The sequence below is a fragment of the Bos grunniens genome, chromosome 8 (genome assembly GCF_055505025.1).
Source record: "Bos grunniens cultivar Pamir isolate PY7600 chromosome 8, Bosgru_T2T1.0, whole genome shotgun sequence".
Lineage (NCBI taxonomy): Eukaryota > Metazoa > Chordata > Mammalia > Artiodactyla > Bovidae > Bos > Bos grunniens.
Window position 1 is genome coordinate 21,612,495 of NC_141172.1, and position 17,961 is coordinate 21,630,455.

The 17,961-nt window shown below is 42.9% G+C and overlaps 2 protein-coding genes and 1 pseudogene across 2 annotated transcripts; all 3 read left to right on the forward strand.

The window, feature by feature from the left end:
- Positions 1 to 590: 590 nt before the first annotated feature.
- On the forward strand, positions 591 to 1,062 carry LOC147366790 (interferon omega-1-like; annotated as a pseudogene).
- Positions 1,063 to 7,929: 6,867 nt separating this feature from the next.
- LOC147366791 (interferon alpha-B) lies at positions 7,930 to 8,780 on the forward strand. Its single transcript, XM_086414297.1, has one exon. The coding sequence runs from the start codon at positions 8,115 to 8,117 to the stop codon at positions 8,682 to 8,684; it is 570 nt and encodes a 189-aa protein (XP_086270423.1). The 5' UTR covers positions 7,930 to 8,114; the 3' UTR covers positions 8,685 to 8,780.
- Positions 8,781 to 14,089: 5,309 nt separating this feature from the next.
- LOC147366792 (interferon omega-1-like) lies at positions 14,090 to 15,008 on the forward strand. The gene has a single exon (XM_086414298.1). The coding sequence runs from the start codon at positions 14,228 to 14,230 to the stop codon at positions 14,888 to 14,890; it is 663 nt and encodes a 220-aa protein (XP_086270424.1). The 5' UTR covers positions 14,090 to 14,227; the 3' UTR covers positions 14,891 to 15,008.
- The last annotated feature ends 2,953 nt before the right edge of the window (positions 15,009 to 17,961 follow it).

Consider the following 17,961-nt stretch of genomic DNA (forward strand, 5'->3'; position numbering starts at 1 on the left):
TTTTAATATACTGTCTAGGTTTGTCATCACTTTACTTCCAAGGAGTAAGTGTCTTTTAATTTCACGGCTGCAGTCACCATCTGCAGTGATTTTGGAGCCCCACAAATAAAGTCTGCCACTGTTTCCACTCTTTCCCCATCTATGTGCCATGAAGTGATGGGACAGGATGCCATAATCTTCGTTTTCTGAATGTTGAGCTTTAAGCCAACTTTTTCACTCTCCTCTTTCACTTTCATCAAGAGGCTCTTTAGTTCTTCTTCACTTTCTGCCATAAGGGCGGTGTCATCTGCATATCTGAGGTTACTGATATTTCTCCCAGCAACCTTGATTCCAGCTTGTGCTTCCTCCAGCACAGCATTTCTCCTGATGTACTCTGCGTATAAGTTAAATAAGCAGGGTGACAATATACAGCCTTGATGTACTCCTTTTCCTATTTGGAACCAGTCTGTTGTTCCATGTCCAGTTGTAACTGTTGATTCCTAACCTGCATACAGGTTTCTCAAGAGGCAGGTCAGGTGGTCTGGTATTCCCATCTCTTTCAGAATTTTCCAGTTTATAAATAGTTTTCCAATAAACTGTGGAAACTCCCTATGGCCAAGATCTATTTGCTAGTGGCAGGAGTGATGCTCTGTTCCATTCCTGCTTGTCCTCTGGACAACAAAGAAATCTTCATACATTTGAGACAGATGAAAACGATCCCCTCCCAGTCATGCCTAGACCACAGACACCACTTCAAGTTTCCTTGGAGAAGAGAGAATATCACCCCAATCCAGATGACTCAAGGCACCTGTTATCACCAATTGATGCTCCAGCAGATCTTCAACCTCTTCACCACGGAGAGCAGCCGTGCTGCTTGGAACAGTGCCCTCCTCGACAAACTACTCCAGCCTGGGTCAGAGCCTGGAACAGCTGGAAGAAGTGACTCTGGGTTGTCCCGATTTGGGAATTGCTGTCCGGAAGTATTTCCAAGGAATCCATCTCTACCTGAAGGAAAAGGAATACGGCCCCTGTGCCTGGGAGGTTGTCAGAGTGGAAACTGAAAAGTGCCTTTCCCTCATGTAAGAATCCTCAAGAAACATCAACAGATACAATGAAAATTATATTTGTGACAACTCTCTACTCAATCAGATTGTTTTCTTAACTCTCCAAAGTGATCTGGACTTCTGTATGCTTACAAGCTGAAAAATATCTGAAATAAAAGTCCTAGTTTTACAAAAACATTTAGACAGAAAAACAAAGTCTCTTTTCTAAAATGAACAATTTTATAACATAATGTAAAAGATCTTTATGTATTTGGGGGTATTTACTATTTTCAACATCTGAAGTTTACTTATTTATGGAAGTTTTTAGGAGAGTATGTTGTGAAAGGTATTTGTCAGTTAACCTAATGTTTAGCCTTTGTAACAGGTAAACAGAAACTCGGGTCAGGAATTTGGTTTTAAAGAAAACCGTTCTTTCCTTCTTTGAAGAGCACAATACAGGCCTTCTTGATCAAGTGAATCTTCTAGTTCGCTCTTCTCCAAAAAGTGAGTCAAGGAAATGGGTCCCTTTGTTTTGCAATTTTTCCATCATTAACACATGACTTCAATTTTGTCTGTAGTACTTGAGTCTATTCTCCTTGAAGGCAAAGGGAAAAGATTAGTGGATCACATGGGATGTTTCCAACGACCAGGGCTACACGTAACAGCACTTCTGCTCACATTACACAGCCTGGACTTATCCTCATGGCAGTCTCATTGCAAGGAAATTTGGAAATAATTGGATGATTAAGACAGAAGGAGACAAGTTCAGTGCACAAGACCATTTTTTCATTTTTGCACTATTTGTCCTAATGGAGCTCTGGGTGGGTGTGCAAGGGGAAAACCAATGTTCTTGCTTGCACACACTCTGATTTAAACTCTTATTTCACAGTTTCAGCTTGGGGAAGATGACAGAGCTGTCACTCAGAGTTCACAGGATCATAGACAATTTGGAAGAAGCATTCAGGTTGAGTCCCAAAGGCATAGGCCAATGAGGAGAACATCTACAAGTGTAGACAAGGTGTTTCCTTGCTGCCTGAGGGAGACAAGGAAAGAGTGATCAGGCAGCCCCTTGCAAGCACTTGAGAATCACTGAACGAAAAGTGGACACTGAGTCCCCCACTCACCATACCTTCCAAATATTGAAAATGCAAACTTGAAGAAAATATTTCTGCGAATGATCTTTAAAAAGTATCTCACACAATATTTCATCATATCTTCCCTTGTAGAAACATGAAGAATCTCTAAATTATTGTGTTCTCACATCATATATATCTAATAGATATTGGGTTTATTGTTTCTCCTATCATTACCATCCTTGAGAATTGATGTTACTGGAATATTGATTGAGCTCAAGAAATGTTACAGCCCAGACTAGACTTCAAGAAAACAGCGTTCAGTAAGATAATTTCTCTCCCTTCAGAAATTTTACAGACTCCGGAGGTATTCTGAGGATAAAACAGGGCATGTAATATCTTACAATTCAAGCTTCTTCAACAAAATAGCATAGATTGGGTAGTTTGCAAAGACCAGAAATGTATTCCTCAAAGTTAGTTCTCGAGTCTGGATATCCAAGAACTGTGTGTCAGCTTGGTCCAGTCGTGGTCAGAGCCTGCTTCAGGTCTCACACAGCAGAGTTCTCTCGTATCATCACAGGGCAGGAGAGGGACTAGTTTTTATCCATCTCTTTTATAAGGGCATTATTTCCTTTTGTGAGGCCTCCATCCTCACACCCTAATCACTTCCCAGAAGGTCTGTCACCTGATATCATTACTTTAGGGTTTACGACCTCATGATATGACTTTGGTGGGGTCCTAACCATTCAGAACATAAAGGTCTTTAAAGTCTACATGCTTGGAATGTAGAAGGAAGAAAATAGTCACACTGAGCAAAAACAAATGAGCAGGTTAGTAGGCAAAATAAGGAGACCAGGGATTCAGATCCAAACTCTAGATTTTCAACCTGTTGTAAGGCTTTAATTATTACATGTCAAAAACTGGAAGCCAAACTAAAATGAAGCTCACCAGCCATGCAATGGAATAAAATAAGAGCATGGAAATGATCATTCACCATTCCTTGTGAGGAGTCTCTGAAGTATCTCAGGTCAGATCAGATCAGATCAGATCAGTCACTCAGTCATGTTTGACTCTTTGAGACCCCATGAATTGCAGCACACCAGGCCTCCCTGTCCATCACCAACTCCCGGAGTTCACCCAGACTCATGTCCATTGAGTCAGTGATGCCATCCAGCCATCTCATCCTCTGTCATCCCCTTCTCCTCCTGCCCCCAATCCCTCCCAGCATCAGAGTCTTTTCCAATGAGTCAAATATTCGCACAAGGTGGCCAAAGTACTGGAGTTTCAGCTTTAGCATCATTCCTTCCAAAGAAATCCCAGGGCTGATCTCCTTCAGAATGGACTGGTTGGATCTTCTTGCAGTCCAAGGGACTCTCAAGAGTCTTCTCCAACAGCACAGTTCAAAAGCATCAATTCTTCAGCGCTCAGCCTTCTTCACAGTCCAACTCTCATATCCATACATGACCACAGGAAAAACCATAGCCTTGACTAGATGAACCTTTGTTGGCAAAGTAATGTCTCTGCTTTTGAATATGCTATCTAGGTTGGTCATAACTTTCCTTCCAAGGAGTAAGCGTCTTTTAATTTCATGGCTGCAGTCACCATCTGTAGTGATTTTGGAGCCCAGAAACATAAAGTCTGACACTGTTTCCACTGTTTCCCCATCTATTTCCCATGAAGTGGTGGGACCAGATGCCATGATCTTTGTTTTCTGAATGTTGAGCTTTAAGCCAACTTCTTCACTCTCCACTTTCACTTTCATCAAGAGGCTTTTGAGTTCCTCTTCACTTTCTGTCATAAGGGTGGTGTCAGCTGCATATCTGAGGTTATTGATATTTCTCCCGGAAATCTTGATTCCAGCTTGTGTTTCTTCCAGTCCAGTGTTTCTCATGATGTACTCTGCATATAAGTTAAATAAACAGGGTGACAATATACAGCCTTGATGTACTCCTTTTCCTATTTGGAACCAGTCTGTTGTTCCATGTCCAGTTCTAACTGTTGCTTCCTGACCTGTGTAGTAGTAATTGCCATGTCGGTAAAGATCCACCAAAGAGTACTGTGGTAAACTGCCTGCTCATTGCTGTGAGCTATGAGCATCAGGGAGAGTTTGAGTTCAGATACATGGCTCTGCGTATGACATCCGGCAAGTTCTTTTCTGTCAGGACCTCAGTTCAGTTCAGTCGTTCAGTCACTGGTGACTCTTTATGACCCCTGAACGGCAGCACACCAGGCTTCCCTGTCCATCACCAACTCTTGGAGCTTGCTTAACTCATGTCCATTGAGTCAGTGATGCCATCCAACCATCTTATCCTCTGTTGTCCCCTTCTCCTCCTGCCTTCAATCATTCCCAGCATCAGGGTCTTTTCCAATGAGTCAGCTCTTCACAACAGGTGGCCAAAGAATTGGAATTTCAGCATCAGTCCTTCTATTGCATATTGAGGACTAATTTCCTTCAGGATGGACTGGTTTGTTCCTTGCAACCCAAGGGACTCTCAAGAGTCTTCTCCAACACCACAGTTCAAAAGCATCAATTCTTTGGCACTCAGCTTTCTGGTCCAGCTCTCACATCCATACATGACTACTAGAAAAACCATAGCTTTGACCATACAGACCTTTAGGCCCAAGTAACAGCTCTGCTTTTTAATATGCTGTCTAGTGGAAAGGCAATGGCACCCCACTCCAGTACTCTTGCCTTGAAAATCCCATGGATAGAGAAGTCTGGTAGGCTGCAGTCCATGGGGTCGCTAAGAGTCAGACATGACTGAGCGACTTCCCTTTCACTTTTCACTTTCATGCATTGGAGAAGGAAATGGCAACCCACTCCAGTGTTCTTGCCTGGAGGATCCCAGGGACGGTAGAGCCTGGTGGGCTGCTGTCTCTGGGGTCGCACAGAGTTGGACACGACTGAAGCGACTTAGCAGCAGCAGCAGCAGATTGGTCATAGCTTTTCCTCCAAAGAGCGAGTGTCTTTTAGTTTCATGTCTGCAGTTACCATCTGCAGTGATTTTGGAGCCCAAGAAAATAAAATCTGTCACTCTTTCTTTTGTTTCCCCATCTATTTGCCATGAAGCAATGGTACAGGAAGCCATGTTCTTAATTTTTTGAATGTTTTAAGTTTTCAGCCAGCTTTTTCATTCTCCTCTTTCACTTTCATCAAGAGGCTCTTTAGCTCCTCTTCCCTTTCTTGCCTTAAGGGTGGTGTCATCTGCATATCTAGTTATTGATATTTCTCCTGGCAATCTTGATTCCAGTTTCTGCTTCAACCAGCGTGGCATCTCACATGATGTACTCTGGATATAAGTTAAATAAGCAGGGTGACAGTACACAGTCTTGGTGTACTCTTTTCCCACTTTGGAACCAGTCCATTGTTCCATGTCCAGTTCTAATTGTTGCTTCTTGACCTGCATACAGGTTTCTCAGGAGGCAGGTAAGGTGGCCTGGTATTCCTCTCTCTTGAAGTGTTTTCCACAGTTTGTTGTGATTCACAAGGTCAAAGGCTTTAGCCCAGTCAATGCAGTAGAAGTAGACGTTTTCTGGAATCATGACCTAGTTGAGGACAATTAGGGGTGAGGCATCCTCCTGAGTTTAACATATGCTATGCTATGCTAAGTCACTTCAGTCGTGTCTCCAGGCAAGAACACTGGAGTGGGTTGACATTTCCTTCTCCAATGCATGAAAGTGAAAAGTGAAAGGGAAGTCGCTCAGTCGTGTCCGACTCTTAGCGACCCCATGGACTACAGCCTACCAGGCTCCTCCATCCATGGGATTTTCCAGGCAAGAGTACTGGAGTGGGGTGCCATTGCCTTCTCTGGAGTTTAACATAGTGCTGGGCAAAGGCTGAAAAGCGTGTGGCACTTGCTACTTGAATCCCCAGACCACATGTGCCTTCAAGGAAGGAGACTCCTACTGGTTTTAGCAACAAACTCAGTATGACTGGTACCAGCAGGAATAGAGTGGAAATACCAGACGCTGTCTATTATAATTCCAGGAAATAGGGCCCAGATGAAGAAAAATAGCTGGGTCATTTGTAAACGCCTTCCAGTAGTAGAAGGAAATCTGAAAAAGTGCTTTAGCTACAATTACTTGTTGAGGACTTCCCTGATGGTGCAGTGAAGAAAAATCTTTCTTCAGGAGAGACAGATTCGATCCCTGGTCCAGGAAGTGTCCACCTGCCACGGAACAACTAAGACAGTGCTCCCCTGTTACTGAGACCCTGCTCTAGAGTCCACACGCTGCAACTCCTGAAGCCTGCACGCTAGAGCCTGAGGAGGACCGCACAGCAATAAAACCGGGTACTGCGAGGAAGAGCGATCCCCACTTGCCACAACTGACGGAAGTCCGGGCAAACAGTGAAGACCCAGTGCATCCAGAAGTGAATAAGTAAATAAATAACCACAAAACAACTTGTTGAGCGATTACACTGGGCCTGGTACAGAGGATACCACAGGAAGAAGACAGAGTTCAGTCACTACAGAGCTGATTTGCCAAAGATGGCCACATATCTCTTATTTGAAGTTTGGAACATAAGGGGACAAGACAACATAAAATCCACTGTAAAATAAAAAGAATTCAGGAGCAGAGCCAAAAGTTAAATCTTCCCATGAAATAATCAATATTTACCCCATTCTGAATTAATTACAAAGATGATTTCCTTTTATTTGAAAACAATAGACTTGGATTGGAACTTGAAAGTCATTTGGGAAATTTGAAATTTAATGCAAAGGAACAGAGAGAAAGATTCACATGGATGGTGATTCCTAAATCATGGTTTCTCACTGGTGATAATGCTACTTCCACGCATGCAGACATTAGTTTTCTGGAATATGAACAAATCTTGTCATTACAATGATTAGGTATTACACATCAAAGCTCAACCTGATACAACAAAATCTAACCCCTTAGTATTTATTTCTGTCTTTGGTCTTTCTTGTGTATCATACATAAGAGAAGCATTGAGACTGAGTTTATGGAATATAAACAAATTGTATACAAGATCAGTGGTACAACCTAAGGTGACTAGATGGTACAACCTAAGGTAACTGGAGGACTTTCCATCATTTGCTTGATCTCAAAGTCACATTGTGAGAATTTCCCTTTCTGTACTTCTGAGAAACCATTGTCCATCTCATGCATGTTGCTTATGTTTGAAGGTCAGTATGATTTGGGGTCCAGAAATTAAATAAAAATGGAAAATTTCTTTGTAAATAAAATACAAAAAATATTATCGTTTCTTACAAAATTCTACAAAGATGGTTCAACATATCAAAGTATTAAAGAGAAAAAATGTTGATAATATCCAGATGAATATGTAGCAGGCAGTAAAACTAAAAATTATTTTCTGACATGAAGAAAATTCAATGATAAATAGTTTAAATATTAAAGAACTATTTTTAAGTTATTCAATGATTTGAGCAGCTTTGAATGACTTTTAAGTATGTCTATATCTTGGTATTATTAAAAGTATTTATGTAAATTTTATTTCAATATGTAATTGGATACATACCTACTTATAAAAGTAAACATATGACATTAAAAATCACTCTGAAAACTGAGTTTATAAAGAAAAAATAAAATTCAGTAGCTTTTAAATTTAAATTATAGCTTAAATTTTTATGTAATTCTAAACTACACTGAATACAAAGAGTAAGATTTACACCTCCTTTTTCTACGTACAGAGAAAAGATATTCACAGAGTACATAAATACATACACAGTATATCTGTGTTATCAAAATTTCACAGTGCAGGGCAATTAAGAAAAAATACCTAAAAGGCTCTGTGGGCAGAAGAAAGAAGAGCAACATGAAAAAAAAAATGATTGGGTAGCGCTGCCCTAACCCACTGGAGAGTGCAAACTGAAAAGCAAAAACAAAAGTAGAAAATAAGAGGGAACTTTCACAAAGTGGAAACCATGGGCTCCTATTTAAGACACAGGCCTGAAGGAAGGTCTTCAGAGAATCTAGAGAGCAGGTTCACAGAGTCACCCACTGCCCCAGGGCAGAAGCATCTGCAAGGTCCCCGATGGCCCCAGCCTGGTCCTTCCTCCTGGCCCTGCTGCTGCTCAGCTGCAACGCCATCTGCTCTTTGGGTTGCCACCTGCCTCACACCCACAGCCCGCCCAACAGGAGGGTCCTGACACTCCTGCGACAACTGAGGAGGGTCTCCCCTTCCTCCTGCCTGCAGGACAGAAATGACTTTGCATTCCCCCAGAAGGCGCTGGGTGGCAGCCAGTTGCAGAAGGCTCAGGCCATCTCTGTGCTCCACGAGGTGACCCAGCACACCTTCCAGCTCTTCAGCACAGAGGGCTCGGCCACCACGTGGGATGAGAGCCTCCTGGACAAGCTCCACGCTGCACTGGATCAGCAGCTCACTGACCTGCAAGCCTGTCTGAGGCTAGAGGAGGGGCTGCGAGGGGCTCCCCTGCTCAAGGAGGACTCCAGCCTGGCTGTGAGGAAATACTTTCACAGACTCACTCTCTATCTGCAAGAGAAGAGACACAGCCCTTGTGCCTGGGAGGTTGTCAGAGCAGAAGTCATGAGAACCTTCTCTTCTTCAACAAACTTGCAGGAGAGATTCAGGAGAAAGGACTGACACACACCTGGTTCAACAAGGAAATGATTCTCATGGACCAACAGACCACACTTCCTCCTGCACTGCCATGTGGAAGATTCTCATTTCTGCTGTCATTGCACCCTGAAATGAATCAATATGTCAAATGATTTCTGGAATATTAAGTAACATCATGTTCTACTCTATAGGCAAAACAGATGCCGAAGCTCATCTATCTACATATTTAACTACTTGGACATTTATTTATTTATTTTAATATTTATTTAACTATTTATAAATATTTATTTTGTTGATAAAGTATTATGTATGTACACTTATGGGAAAATGTATATTTTGTATTTAGTCAGTTTATGATTTTTCTTCCTTTATTAAATTCTTACTGTAAAAGACTTACTTTGTTTTTTCGTTAAAACAGAGCCACCAAGCCTGAATGGCAGCTTGATTAAAAATTGCATTTTATGATTCCTTGAGCCCTTTTTAGGATTCGCATGTTAGAAGTAAAAATACTCTAGCTCTAGCTATGTTTTTTGTTGCTCTGAGGACCTTGAAGCGAACATAACCACTCCAGTGCTTTTTGTAACTCTGATTTTTTTTCAAAAAAAAGTAACCTAAAAACAACCATCAAAAAAAAAATCCATGCTTCAGGATTTGATGAATTCTTGGGAAGGATTTTCTGCCTCTTGTTGGTTGTGGAATTTTTTTCCCTGGAAAAAATTGTAGAGATGCTTGAAGACGTGGTATTCAGTTGGCGAGAGGTCAGGTGCATATCTTATCCTTACACTCAAATATCACAGTCATTCACTTCCTCCCAGTGTAGAAATCCCCAGTGTGCGCTCCTCATTCACTATGCATGAAGGTGTCTTCTGCATTCATACAGCTGTGTTCTTCTCCATTATGGTTTCTGGTTGTCAATTTCCCCTTACGATTGCAAACCACCAACTAAAAGCGGAACCTGAGTGAAAGTTCTAGATCTGTCAGACACTCTCCTATGACTTCACCTGCTCTGCCTGCCAAGCACTGCAGGTCCAGACTGTCCAGCCTCCCAGAGAAACACAGTAAATAGAGGGAACCCCGCCCCACAGTGAACAATGGTGGAGACACCAGGGGCTCCTCGGAGGATCTGCTCCTGCTAAGTCACTTCAGTCGTGTCCGACTCTGTGCAACCCCATAGACGGCAGCCCCCCAGACTCCGCCATCCATGGGATTCTCCAGGCAAGAACACTGGAGTGGGTTGCCATTTCCTTCTCCAATGCATGAAAGTGAGAAGTCAAAGTGAAGTCACTCAGTCGTGTCCGACTCTTTGTGATCCCATGGACCGCAGCCTACCAGGCTCCTCTGTCTGTGGGATTTTCCAGGCAAGAGTACTGGAGTGGGTGCCATTGCCTTCTCCTCTGAGTGTCTACCTAGGCTAATCCATGTGCTGGTTGCACTAGGAGGAACTCACCTGGTTCAGGAATCTCATTTGAGAAAAGCCCAAAACACTGGACACTTGGAGTTGAAAGTCAGCAGCAGCTTGAGAACTTGGAAGGAGAACAGAGATGTTCAAAGTGTTCGTGGAGCAGCGGCAGGTCCTCAGGACACAGAACAACACAGATGAACTACACTGAGGCAAGTGCTTCTCCACAACATTCCTGTTCAGAGACTGAGAAGACTGAAGCGATGCTGAGAGCACAGAGACAGAGCACGAATGCCTGGCCACCAGCTGTGTCCCCAGCACGGGTGACGTTCACAGCACAGCAGCCTGCAGAGTCCTGGAAGGCACGAGGGCCACTCCCGTCACAGCCGCAGACTTGTTTCTTCCTTAGGACCCAGCAAGTTATCACACAGCAGGGCAAGAGGTGCCTGGGGACAATGCAATCCAGGGAAGTTCTTAAATTCCATCAAGGTGTCTTTGCATCTCTGAGAGACAAACAAAATCAAACAAGATTGAATAGAAGGGGCACAGGCAGGGCTTTTAATACGTTTAGCAACAGTGGGACAGAGCTTTCCTTGTAGGACATATGTTAGTAACATGCACACTGGAAGAATACAATTTCTCAAAGTAACAAAGATCTTTGTGGAAATTCATGGATTTAATGTAGGCAATCTTCAGGACATTGATGAATCAGTCATCTTTCTCTTCGTTCCAGCTGGGACATACAGCACTCAGTAGCTATATGTAAAGTTGGAGGGACTTTTGAAATAATTTTATTTTTTATTCATTTTTCACTGTGCTGTGTCTTCATTGCCGCCTGGACTTTCCTCTATTTGTGGCAAAGGTGGGTCCTCTCCACTTGTGGTACACAGGCTTCTCACTGTGGTAGCTCCTCTTGTTGGGGAGCACAGGCTCCGGTGCACTTGGCTTTGGTAGTGGGGGTCCCGGGGTCTAGAGCACAGGGCAATAGTTGCGGCACACGGCTCAGCTGTTCTGCAGCGTGCGCATCCTCTAGGACCGCATGTGGTCCTATTGGCAGGTGGGCTCCTCACCACTGAGCCACCATGGAGGCCCCTCAGGGAACATGTAAAGTACATTGAGAGGTTTGGAAACCTTCCTGAGGATAAGGGTCCTAAAAAAGTAAAAAACATTCTGATATTACTGCTAAAAATATCATTTCATTAACAAATTATTTTCTAAATAATCTTTTCATGTCAGTTCTATAGTATTACTTAATGATGTTTAATAGGTTGAGCTAGAAATTTTTTAAAAAGATAACTATACAAGGCTTTGAGGCTTACTTCACAATTCAAGCCAGTTTCTCCCTGCCAAGGAGAAAAATGTTCACTGCTTCTGTCCAGGAAGCACACGTGCACTTCCATCTTGGTCGCACACAGGCCTCCTCAACACCCACATCTTGACCTGAAGTTGGGAAATAGAGTAGCGGTTCTTCACTGGACTCCATCAGTAGACACCAGGATGACCCGGCTGGACTGGAGGTGAGAAACACAGGTGTCTTCCTTGAGAATGAGAACAGCAGGTTACCTGAGGAGGTCTCCTGGAAGGGGTGCTTGTCAACCAAAAAAAAACACACCCAAAAACATGACTCCCCAGAGTTCATTTTATTGGGAGGACTTGCTGAGGACTACAGGCCAGAGGACAGCCTCCCCCCAGCTCTGAGGAACTGCTCCACAGACGTAGAGGAGGTCAGTATGCATGCGACTGTGGTGAAGGGGTGACGTGCAGATAAGCTCACACCTTGGGAGAAAGTGGCTGAGAATCAGGAGGAACAGATGTCTCTCTGAAAGATTTTAAAGCTTTTCTACCCATGAGAAGTTATAAAATTGGATTCATCAATTTTCTCTGGAAATTATTTAACTATCAGAAGGCCTGTTGTGTCAGTTTTCCCAGAGCACAGAGTGCCTCATTCCTGATTTCAACCCTGAACTCCTATCAGGGCGTGTTGGAGGTCAGAGACTGCAGTGGGTAGAGACTTCATTCTGCAGAACCTGATGTGGAAAGATGTTTTCATTGTCATCCTGAAGGAGAAACGTCAGAACTCATGTGGTGAGAAACTGTTACCTGCTTTTTCTTTGTTCGCATTGGAGAAGGAAATGGCAACCCACTCCAGTGTTCTTGCCTGGAGAATCCCAGGGTCAGGGGAGCCTGGTGAGCTGCCGTCTATGAGGTCACACAGGGTCGGACACGACTGAAGCGACTTAGCAGCAGCAGCAGCAGCAAGCTCACAAGAAAGTTCAAGAGGTTTAAATACATAGAAAGTAGGGCTTACCTCTCATAGGGTTAATAAAATTATTTTACTATATTTCACTGAAGAAACCACTCATAAAAGCTTAGACTTCGAGGAGGCTTGTGTGATCGGACTTCCCCAACCAGGGATTAAAATCAGGTCACAGCAGTGAAAGTGCTGGATCCTAACCACTAGACAATGAGCAAACTCCTGCTTTACTTTTAGCTGGCAGAACAATCTACTCCCTTCCAACTACTTAATAGTGATTTTCTCTAGTTATGATTAGATGGTAATTTTGCGGACTTCAGACTACACACTGTGGCCCTACAAAATAATAGGTCATGACCCTTTGGCATCTGAAATGGATTAAGAGGTCTTTGTCAACTCACTCTCCTCCTCACTTATTTCATTGGTTCCTTAATGTCATGTCCATTTGCAGCCTTCCTTTTTTTTTTTTTTAAATTGGATTGTTCAGACAAATCAAAGCCCCCAAGGTTTGCTCTTGAATCTTTGCTATGATTGGAATAGTTCATTTCTCTAGATTTATATTTTTCTCCAGGAGTATAAGTAAGTGGGACCCTAAGAGTTAATGAGAGGATTCAGTTAAAATTCTAAAGAACTTGAAAAGTGACTAGTCCATTAGTAGCAGGCAATAAAATTCAGCGATTATTTTTAATATCATAATTACTATTATCCAGATTAAGTTCAGGATGTTTTGGAATCATTTAATTCTATTTCATTCTAGTTTTTTTCAAAGCATCTTCTCACTGCCTGAGTGGATTTACTACCTAGACAGATGCTCAGCAAGGCTGGTCTCTAAGACACTGCCAGTGAGGGTTAGTATTCCAGCAACTGGCATTCTACTTGTCCATCTCTTGTTAGGTGATGGGCTTGACTTCTTCCTTCTCTCCTGAAACTAATCCTACGTGCATTAATCGAAAGAAAAATGAGGTAGCTGATCTTGCAAAGCAAAGGACAGTCACTTGACCTGGACTTGACCTTCGTGAGCTTCTGTCAGAAGCAGCCATGGCCCAGCAATAAGCCTTTCTGTTGTTCACACTGGCCTCATGCTTCCCCTCTGCCACAGCCTCATCCCCAGCTGTGCTGCACTGAAGTTTGCTAACTCAGAAGACATCATTGTGTCGGGGAAAACCACTTCCCTTCATTCATATTCAGACATTCAGACTTAGATTAGTTTTCTTTTTGCCCACAAAACAACTGTGCAGTTTTATTTTATAGGAAAGTAGCAAAGGGAAACAACAACCAAAAAAAAACTAAAGTCTTAAATATGATAGAGCTACAGCCCCTCTGCCTTTCCTTACTTCGCTTTATTTTTCTTACCTCAACGTGATTTAGAACTAGAACAGGAGCAGCAAGACAAATCCTGGCCAAAAAGTCACTAAATGAATGTAGAAACTAAGTGAAAAAGTATACTCAAGTAAAGGAAAGAAGGCTATTTCTCCCTGAACCAGTAGCCTGGTTCTCACCGTCCTTCATTCTCAGAGGGAGAAAGAGACAGAGGAACAGAGATGCCCACTGGAATCAACGGCCTGAATGAATGACTGACACTCACTAGATTCTGTGACATAAGCTTCCAGTGAGAAACACCATCACTGAATCTCCTTCCTCCAGCTCTGAAACTCTGAGCAGAAAAGTGTTGAACAGTTTAAGTAAAACTGTTGAATAATAAAAACGTTCTCATTTGATTGACACATATTTAATTGGATGGGTACATTTGAAGTTATTGGGAATAGGTAAAATTAACACTTTAAACTGATGACATTTTCTTTGATCATGTTGTGAATACATAAATGAAAATCAAAAAAGGAAGTGAAAGTGTATTACAACAATTAGAAAATGAAAATTACCATGTTCCCTATTTAATGGCCTTGCTTAGAAAGCATGGCATCAGAGAACCTACCTCAAGGTTCCACCAGACGCTACCTCAGCCAGGCCAGTGGCCACCTCATCTTCCCCATGGCCTTCGTGCTCTCTCTACTGATGGCCCTGGTGCTGGTCAGCTATGGCCCGGGAGGATCCCTGGGCTGTGACCTGTCTCAGAACCACGTGCTGGTTGGCAGGCAGAACCTCAGGCTCCTGGGCCAAATGAGGAGACTCTCTCCTCGCTTCTGTCTGCAGGAAAGAAAACACTTCGCTTACCCCCAGGAGATGGTGGAGGGCAGCCAGCTCCAGGAGGCCCAGGCCATCTCTGTGCTCCACGAGATGCTCCAGCAGAGCTTCAACCTCTTCCACACAGAGCGCTCCTCTGCTGCCTGGGACACCACCCTCCTGGAGCAGCTCCGCACTGGACTCCATCAGCAGCTGGATGACCTGGACGCCTGCCTGGGGCAGGTGATGGGAGAGGAAGACTCTGCCCTGGGAAGGATGGGCCCCACACTGGCCGTGAAGAAGTACTTCCAGGGCATCCATGTCTACCTGAAAGAGAAGGAATACAGTGACTGCGCCTGGGAAATCGTCATAGTGGAAATCATGAGATCCTTGTCTTCATCAGCCAACTTGCAAGAAAGGTTAAGAATGATGGATGGAGACCTGAACTCACCTTGACATGACTCTCACTGACTAAGATGCCACATCACCTTTGCACGCTCCCCTGAGGTCATTTCAGAAGACTCTGATTTCTGCTTTAGCCACAATGTTTCTTGAATTCAATCAATAGTACTTTCTCAGTAGCAATAAGCAAGTAGATATAAAAAGTATTCAACTGCACGGGGATCAGTCCATAAGGGATGACTGCCGTGATGTTATTTATGTTTATTTATGTATTTATTTTACCTCATCATATTTATATTTTCATGTAAAAACGTTTGTCTGCATTGTAATAAAATTTAGAAAATATGTTCATTTCCTTAATCTTCTAATTTGTTTTATTTATTAATTTCTTATGAAAGTAAATTTCTTTTTTCATTGAGAAGAACTGAATACTTGTTTTGTCTACATAAACCTATCGTGGAATAGCATTTGTCCATTTATACTACAGAATAGTTATATCACTTTTCAGGAAATGATTGTCAAAAGGTAGAATTCCTGGAATTCCCTGGCAGTCCAGTGGATAGGACTCCATGCTTCCAGTGTGAGAAGCTCAGGTGCCATGGATACCTGGTCAGGGAAATAAGATCCTGCAAGCTGTGGAGTGCAGCCCCCTTCACCCAAAAAAAACAGGTGGAAAGGAGTCTCTGAAACGGTGGTAAATGATTAGCCCTCAATTCACAAGTATAACTAGTTTATACCCAATCAACAGAGAATGGTTGGTGTCAGTATGTGGGGGGAGGACTCCCCTCCTCCAGAGAAGCTGCAAACATGTGGTGCTGAGTGGCTGATCCTGACCTTACTCTTCCTCCCACCTTCTCCTCAGTCCTGCTTTACTGAACAATCCACTCCCTTACACTATATCTTCACTGCCTCCAACACAGGAGCTCTGTTCTGTGATGGTTTCTAGCCTCAAAGTTTCTGAGTGGAAATCACTGGAAGAGAGCACAAGTGAAAGGAGAGTTCTAGAAGCTTCAAAACCTTTGAATTGCAGCTCTGCTATTTAACAGCAGTGTGACCCTGCAAAATATCACAAATACTAAGGAGAAGGGAATGGCAACCCACTCCAGTATTCTTTCTTGAAAATCGCACGGACAGAGGAGCCTGGTCGGCTACAGTCCATGGGTCACAGGAGTTGGACATGACTGAACCAACTTAGCATGCATGCAGGCATGCATTCTATCTTGATCTTCTTCTCAAATATCGGGAAAATAAGAGTAGCTTTTCATAGAACTACTGTTTGGATCAATAAGTCCATATTACAAGAAGCATACAAGTGTGCTTGGTCAAATAATCAGGACAGGGAGAGTCCCAGAATAGCTGCCCACAGGGAGCAGGCAGTACAGCTGGCCTGAGGCAGGGACTGAAAGGCAGCACTGGAAAGATGCTGGGTCTTTGGTAAAAATATTTAACTTGGGTGCTAGTTTCACAGTATATTCAGTGTGTGAACTCTCCTGTGCTCAAGGCTGAAGGCAATTCCAATTTCTGTGTTTCAGACTTCTAGAAGTATTCTTAGGAAGTCACAGAAATTCTTTGAGAAAGAAGGATTAGTAGAAAATGCTTTCATCTACTATTAAAATGAATAATAGGGAAATCATAGAGATCTCATAGGACTGCAGAATATCACACACATTACTCATTAATAATGTTTCCTGTTCTTTAGTATGAGTAGTCCTGTGCTACTTTTTAACATATTTCTAAAATTACCTTCTCAACTTGCTGTTGGGTTTCAGTCTTTCAGCAGCAAAGCAGAGGTAGAAAGAAAAGAACAAGGGCCATGCAGGGTGAGGCTCTGCTCTCCAACCCTGAGCTGTCCTGGGTTTGATCCCAGTTGTTTTCCATGAAGACTTCAGTCCCTAAGTTCCAGCAGTGTCACCTCCTAGAGTCGGTCCTTCTCAGAAATCAGTGCCTTTGAGGAGAGACTGCTACAAGTGTATGCAGGTGTCTTATACTCAAGCGAGAGTCTTTCTCTGAACACGGGGCCATGAAGTCAATTTTATTGGTCAAAATACATAAACCTTGCACATGCAGACTGCCAACTGTCCATGACAACAATGGCTACATGAATCCACATTCAAGACCATATAAGTTCTTATATGTTCTCACTCATTGACCAAAACAGGATCTTATCATCCTTTTCAATTTTGCCAATCTGACTGGTGACACATGGCATCTAGCAGCAACCATTAGTTTTCCTTTTCCTAATTGATGCTGGTTGTCATCAGTCATACTCCAGCCTTCTCGTCCACCTCTTGGAATTGGTTCGGGAGAACTCTGAAAGAAAAACAATCTGCAGGCAAAGGAGAAATATACTGGAAGGAACTGGAGCCCCAGCATCACAGAGTAGAGCTGAGAAGAGCTGTGGAGTTGAGACTTTAGTTTTAAGACCAGTGCGCTAGAGCAGGTGACAGCCTTTCCCCATCATATCCACTGGAAATGCAGGTTTCTTCTGTGAATTTCTGATCCATGCACAATGCACCCGCTGCTCTTGCATTGTCACGTTACCCATGTAAAGGGGTTCATGATTCATTTTTGTTCAAACTCCGTGGTCTCCAGCTAGAAGACACACAGATTGCAAGGTCCTCAACCAGATCCCTGACTCCACACTCACACTGCACTCCTGCCATCTGGCTGGTATCCAGTCTGAGTTTCATGTGTGACAAAGACACTTGTGATTTTCCTGTGTTCAGGGCCTAGAACTGTTTTCTGTTCAAACTGATGAACTAGGTCATGACCTGCTCTAGTTTTCAGGGCTTTAAAAATCTGTCTTGATGGTGATGCCTTCCGAAGATGCATGCTGCAATTATATACCCAACTGCCTATTTCACAGTTGGTACCTACTGAGCACACAGTACGCTGAAATCAAAAGCATTTTGACTGCAGGTTTTTCAGCAACTTACCCATATGATTTGACATTTTGAAAAAGTTAATGAAACTCTCCAATGAAAAACTGACTACATAAAAAAATGAATGTGTAATAGATGATCCTTGGTTAACACACATGAGAGGAAAAAGGAATTTGTAAGTTGAGATTGGTTATTAAGGTAGTTACTGGGTCATAATTTGTCAAATATGGCATTCCCTCAGTG